Source organism: Oryzias melastigma, linkage group LG8 (genome assembly GCF_002922805.2).
Source record: "Oryzias melastigma strain HK-1 linkage group LG8, ASM292280v2, whole genome shotgun sequence".
NCBI lineage: Eukaryota > Metazoa > Chordata > Actinopteri > Beloniformes > Adrianichthyidae > Oryzias > Oryzias melastigma.
In genome coordinates this window covers 9,869,705-9,875,989 of record NC_050519.1, presented here as the reverse complement: position 1 = coordinate 9,875,989, position 6,285 = coordinate 9,869,705, and the positions used below count along the sequence as shown (strand labels likewise).

Sequence of the window (6,285 nt, the reverse complement as noted above, 5' to 3'; positions counted from 1 at the left end):
GATCAAGCATGTAAGGGTGAACAAAGAGGCACAGTTAAAGGCAAGTGAGAGGTCAGAGGGATAAACACCTGTGGGGGGAATGGGGCCACGAGATTATATGTCCCGGGACAGAGGACAGACGGTACAGGAGGTGTGGAAAAGTGAACCAGTGCGAGTCACTGCTGTGCTTCTGCAGGCAGATATTTATACGCAAGAGTTATTGAGTGGGTGAAAGGTGTCTGTTTATATATAAAGCACAGAGATGCTGGCGAGGTGCAGAAAATTAAAGTGAATAACATGCTAAGTGTGCAAAGCGGAACATCAAGGAGCAATACAGTTGAAACAAAATGGCGCGGAATAATGGAATCATTTACGACTTGACATTGGGTGGTGCCACTGGGAGTTCGTAAGAGGGCTGGCTCACCGTTCCCCATGTGAGCTGGGGTCCGAGGTCACTGAAATAAAAGCTGGCAGTGGTTCCCACCGGAAGTGTTTGGAGGACTTCCTCATCCCTGAGACTCTTGGTCTCTGAGGAACAGCGCAGCATCACATTACAAATTATGTCAAGATTTGCAAATGAGAGGAATCATGCAAACATACTTGGATCCAAACGTAGAGACTGCCTTGCGGGATACCACTTTGGATCTGTCAAAAACAAACATTTGACTAAATTTCCTGCTAAAAAAATGTCTAAATAAAATGACGTTGCTGAGTAACAGACCATAAACTTACATGATTTGTGAAACAAAGCTTTAATGTCCAACACAGTCGCAGTTGGCTCCACCTATAATCAAAGGCAATTAATAGAAAACGTAATAACTGAACAGGAAGTATCACCTTGGATTATGCGGCTCTTGCATTTTACCACATTTCCAGCTGTAACCTGAACCTGAATGTTTTGAGCACAACAGTGAACATTTTTATGAGCTGCTAATCAAGCCCGCCTGTCTGCCTGATGGCTGCAGGTGGCATCAGCATGTGGCTTTCGCTGCATCAGAAAATTCCAGCCAGATCAGAAGATAATTCTCACCTCCTAACTTCAAACCTAACCGAGCAGTTGTAGAACTGATAATGGCTGCACTTAGAGAGGCAACCTCTGAAATATTTCATGCAATGCCTTATATATAGTTGAGCTAAAATAAAGTTCCCATATATATTTTGTTAACCTAAATAAGCAGCAATTAGGATTTTAGTCTCCTAAAACATTCAAATCAAACTTTTTTACTCTGGCACCCACCTTATCCAGCAGCAGCAGTTTTTCTTTAGTCTTCAGGTCCAAAATTTCCACCTCAAAGTAAACAATCCTCTTGGCCTTTTTGGGCTGTTTTGCTTTTGGCTTTGGAGTTGACTTCTTCTCGGCTTCGGCTACATTTGCATTCTTTGCCTCCAAGGCTAGTACATCCATGATACTGTTTGATCCCAAACCTCAGCAGACCTGGCGAAACAGTCTTTGATAGAGCAGCTCCGCTGCTTGCCTTTGGCTGGTATGTGCAGTAGCTCCCTGCTCTCTGTCAGTCCAGCTCGGATGTCATGTGCTGTTTCTTTTTGGCCCCTCTTGGTATCGCTCCGGTTTAAATAAGAAAAAGGATCACCTTCTCTCCCAGACGGAAGGAAAAACTCATAAAACAGCAAAGTTAAAGTCAAAGGAAAGAGGAAAGTCGGTCTGGGTTCGTGTAGCGGAGTGAGAACCAGCTCCTCACCTGACACACACACCCTCTTGGAGGTCCACAACCCCCCCTCCATGCAACAAAACGCACTGAAGACGAAACTGGAGAGCCCCAAGACATAATCCATAGTGCACCATTTGCAAGGCTAAATTTAAAACCTCTGCTCTGGCTTGGTAACCTTGACAAGACGAATGCAACTCTAACCACCAACAAATGCCCAAATGCTCTTTATTAGATTTAACGAACATAAATCCTGCCTAGTTAGTGTCTATTTGGTAGCATAGCTGACACTCAAATTCCTCCTCCAAACCTCCTGATTAAACTGGTGTTCTTCAATTAATCTGATGAAGATTAAGGGATGTTTAGCTCTTTTTGTGATTTAAAAATTTAAATTATTTTATAGTCGTAGGGTTGTAGTAGAAGGAGCTGGAGGCTAAATTTGACTGAGGGAAGATCAGAGATACCTGTCATCACACCGGGTCAACCCATCATTGTGCAGAACCAACTGTATATCTATATCCTGTGATCTATTAATAACATGAAGGAAGGAGGACAAGCGAGTATTAAAACAAATGAGTTCAATTTGACCCCATTTTTAGATTTTGTTTATTTTTGTTACTTGTTTTTATTGTCATTTCCTGGAGCTTTATCACAACTCCAAATAATTTAACACGTGAAGCAAATCATTCTGAAAAAAGGTATATAATAACATGTGCTTTAAAACAAACATACAAACAAAAAACATTTTCCGTGGTGCCTCAAATGAAGCAGAAAAAACATCTGACAAGTAAAATTACACAATAAAAGACATTTTAACATATCTTGTATATAATTTATAGCTTAAAGCTCTTACCTTGCATAGTATTTTTTATGTCAGACAAAGGATTGTTGACACTGTCTGACATTTAGACATTGTTTTATAGAATTTTCTTTGATTTTAAAATCTAAAAACGATTATTCTCAATGAAATAGTTCTGCGGATGACCAGTTATTGTTAGACGAACTGTTGGGCAAAAATATTCAGAAACAAATGTCTTTAAAAGTCTCATTAAACACAGAAAGTTTCTTCAGGAACTGCTTTTGGACAGCTTTTATAATTTTCACTACATCATAGCCGCAGGTTTTTGTTTCACAGAAAATCAAATAATTTATTGACAAATAATTTTAGGGGAAAAAAAATTTAAAAAATAAGACAAAGTTAATAAATGCAGACAAAAAAAAACTTTTAGGCGCATTCATTCACAATCAACATATTTTAAATTGAGAAACAATTGCAACAATAAAATATCCACACAAAAGAAATATGTAAAGGCCCAAAAATAAAAAAAAATAATAATAAAAAATGGTTATTGTAATTACAGTTCTTACAAGGAATATGTTTATATAAATGCATGCAAAGTGGTAGAAACAAATCTTTTTTGCCAATTTGTTTAAAAAACCTTTCATTTTAATAAAATGTTACTTTTTAATAGGATTACAAACGTAGACGTTTGCTAATGCATTCACAGAAATTAGAACTTTAACTAAAATGATGATTATTACAGTAAGGGAAAGTCATACTTTAAAAAGAAACGATCAAAATGATCAACAAACTGACCCTCTAGAAAAAATATCACATTAATAAGCTTTTATTAAAATATATATTTGTATTTTATTAAAATAATATATAATTATTATATTATCTTTATTTTTTTTGAAAATTATCTTTAAAATGATGTTTGTGAAGAAAAATTTTGAATTTGTGTGTATTTTTCTCAGTGTACAGTTCACTTCCGCCTATTCCGCGCGAAACCGGAAGTTGATGGGAGAGAATCATCTCGATTCAGCAGTGATGCTACACTTCATGAAGCCGCTTTTTCCAGAAGTTTCTTCGCCCGGTTTCTGTACAGCGCGGCGCCGGCGCACTCTCGCGTCTGTTGGAACAAGTTGTCCCGTGTCGGTCGTGTGACGTTAAATGCCATTTTCTCGTTGTTTTGGGATTTTTACCATCACCTCGGGAGCCGTCGTTGCTAAAAGTGACAGCAGCTGCGGCGGCGGCGGAGGTACAACTTGACGAAAACACATGACAGGCTGGAGGTGCTGTCGACACCGGCGATGTTTTTCATGACGTGTTAGCGGAGAAGACCGAGCATTGTGATGGGCAAAGATTACTATAAGGTGCTAGGAATAGCCAAAGATGTGTCCGAAGACGAGATAAAGAAGGCGTACAGAAAGCAGGCGCTACGCTTCCATCCGGACAAGAACAAATCCCCGGGAGCTGAAGACAAATTCAAAGAGATTGCGGAAGCTTACGACGTCCTCAGTGATGCGAAGAAAAGAGAGATCTACGACCGCTATGGAGAAGAAGGTACCTGAACGCATCACCTGCTTTGCTAGCTTTGTATGCTGTGGCGCGGTGTTGTGTAACCCTCAGCGAACTAGTGCATTTGCGTAACGTGTGCAGCAGCAGATATCGTGGAAAAGCGTGAACCCCGCGGAGCCCGGAGAAGCTGCTAGAAGCAACACCGGTTCTCCCTTCGGTCAGATGATATCTGCGGCTTATCCTCTTTTAATAATCTGATTCGTTCTCCTGCTCTTCACCTGGAAAACAGCTGATCGGTTTGGCGGGAAAACAGCTGTTTATGCTAATTTTAATGATGATTTTTACTATTGTGTTAAAATGTTAACAAAAACTCTTTTAATATAGACTTAATGCATTACATTTCCACTCAAAGTATATTTTAATAATCGGAAATAGTACTTAATGGTCTTTTAATTACAATTATAAAGTTTTTAGCCAAAATTAAACACATTTTCTGTAGAAACTGCATTAGAAATTCACCTCTGAATTGTGGGCGGGACTATCGGCCCGGAAGTAAGATGATATCCCATCATCCCTTTGTTTACACTCTCTTCTGCTAGCTTACAGCCCCTCACAACCTCAAGCTATTACTACAAATAGGACAAAAGCTGCAAGTAATATCAACGATCCACTGTACAGTTTTGAGTTACATTTTACTGAAATTTGAACAAGGAAATACACAGAAGTGCAGTTTTAATCTTAAATTATTTTATATAATGAGGAAAAATGCTACTAGAACACAATTTTCATTGAAATGGATGTTTAAAATTTCAACATTTACATGTAAGAAATAATAAATAGTTTGCTAATTAGTTAAAAATGATGTTAATATCCTACCTTCATGCACATATTTTGCTTTCTTGTGTTTCATTCTCATTTTTTATCCTTTAAGGACTGAAAGGATCAGACAACACTACAGGAAACAGCGGGCCGAGTTTCAGCTACACCTTCAATGGAGACCCTCATGCCATTTTTGCAGAGTTCTTCGGAGGTCGGAGTCCGTTCGAGCACTTCTTCTCCCAGAATGGAGAGGAGGACATGGACATCAACGACCCCTTTTCAGCCTTTGGCATGGGGGGGATAGGTGGCTTTCACAGACCCTATAAATTCCCCCAAGGGGGCCTTCGCCAGCAGGAGAAGAAGAAGGACCCTCCGGTGGTGCACGAGCTGAACCTGAGCCTCGAGGAGGTGTTCTCGGGCTGCACCAAAAAGATGAAGATTTCCCGGAAGAGACTGAGTTCTGACGGCTGCTCCCTGCGTACCGAAGACAAGATTTTAACGGTGGATATAAAACGTGGCTGGAAGGAAGGCACGAAAATTACATTTCCCAGGGAAGGCGATCAAACTCCCACCAACATTCCTGCAGATGTGGTGTTTGTGGTCAAAGACAAGCCCCATCCGGTGTTCAGAAGAGAAGGCTCAGATATAGTTTATCCTGCAAAAATCACCCTCAGAGAGGTAAGTTTGTCCTCATTATTAAAGCAGGAGTTTGGCTCCAGCGTCGCTGACGTTTTCTCCTCGCTGTCTCCAGGCGTTATGTGGCTGCACGATCAAAGCTCCCACTCTGGACGGGAGGACCATCACTGTAACCTCCAAAGAAGTCGTCAAACCTGGAATGAAGAAGCGAATCGTCGGAGAGGGGCTTCCGCTGTCCAAGTGTCCGACCAAGAGAGGGGACATGATCCTGGACTTCAGTGTTAGGTTTCCAGACAAACTAGGCCAGAGCACGCGTGACGCGCTCGAACAGATTCTTCCCGTGTGACGGACGTCTGCCTCAACAGTGAAATACGATAACATTTCCAGGGATGCTGTGAGCATCGTAACTCTGACCCGGAACACCAAGGCTCAGGGCGAAATGTATTCCACCCTCCAAACCGTAGACCTGCTTTGAGCGAGGGATGAATGTTTTTAAAAAGTGTTTTTAGAGGGGCTTCGACTTGCACTGTTGGGTCATTTTTTTGTTTAGGATTTGGTGCTACTGCAAACATTTTTTGTGGGAGTGCTTTAAGGTAACAAGCTACTTCTCAAAATGCCTCAGGTGCTCTGACGTATGTTTGAGTGTAGCTGTAGAAGAACACAAAAATGAGAGCATCAGCCTTAGTTGGATTGCTTTTTCAGTTCAGCCGTTCCCCTGTTGTTACCCCTCAATGTCAGACAGCACCCAAACTCCTGCCCCGTTTCAGAGTAATCAACACATTCACTGCAATATTTAATCAGTTTTTTAAATTCAATAGTTTTTATTTTGAAAAAATTATTTGCAGCTAAAGCTTAAGTGAGGGTGGGCTCCTCCAGCACACG

General features: G+C 40.7%; 2 protein-coding genes across 2 annotated transcripts in view; one reads left to right on the top strand and one right to left on the bottom strand.

Moving 5' to 3' along the window:
• Positions 1-3,330, bottom strand: part of tecra (trans-2,3-enoyl-CoA reductase a) — a 5,727-nt gene extending 2,397 nt beyond the window's left edge. Inside the window, exons 1-4 of the mRNA XM_024272848.2 lie at positions 1,217-3,330; positions 712-763; positions 580-624; positions 404-507 (exon numbers count right to left, since the gene is read on the bottom strand). Coding sequence (XP_024128616.1) covers positions 404-507; positions 580-624; positions 712-763; positions 1,217-1,384 — 369 coding nt within the window. The 5' untranslated portion in view covers positions 1,385-3,330. The remainder of the gene's footprint in view (positions 1-403; positions 508-579; positions 625-711; positions 764-1,216) is intronic.
• A 161-nt stretch (positions 3,331-3,491) lies between these two features.
• On the top strand, positions 3,492-6,200 carry dnajb1a (DnaJ heat shock protein family (Hsp40) member B1a). Its single transcript, XM_024272027.2, has 3 exons — positions 3,492-3,993; positions 4,880-5,445; positions 5,519-6,200. Exons 1-3 carry the CDS (start codon positions 3,783-3,785, stop codon positions 5,747-5,749), a joined length of 1,008 nt encoding a protein of 335 aa, XP_024127795.1. The 5' UTR covers positions 3,492-3,782; the 3' UTR covers positions 5,750-6,200.
• Positions 6,201-6,285: the final 85 nt, after the last annotated feature.

Excerpts from the sequence above, each read along its gene's own strand:
- dnajb1a (XM_024272027.2), top strand. The coding sequence starts at position 3,783 with ATGGGCAAAGATTACTATAAGGTGCTAGGAATAGCCAAAGATGTGTCC. Across the intron at positions 3,994-4,879 it reads CGACCGCTATGGAGAAGAAG|GACTGAAAGGATCAGACAAC; the intron begins GTACCTGAACGC and ends TTATCCTTTAAG. Across the intron at positions 5,446-5,518 it reads CAAAAATCACCCTCAGAGAG|GCGTTATGTGGCTGCACGAT; the intron begins GTAAGTTTGTCC and ends CGCTGTCTCCAG.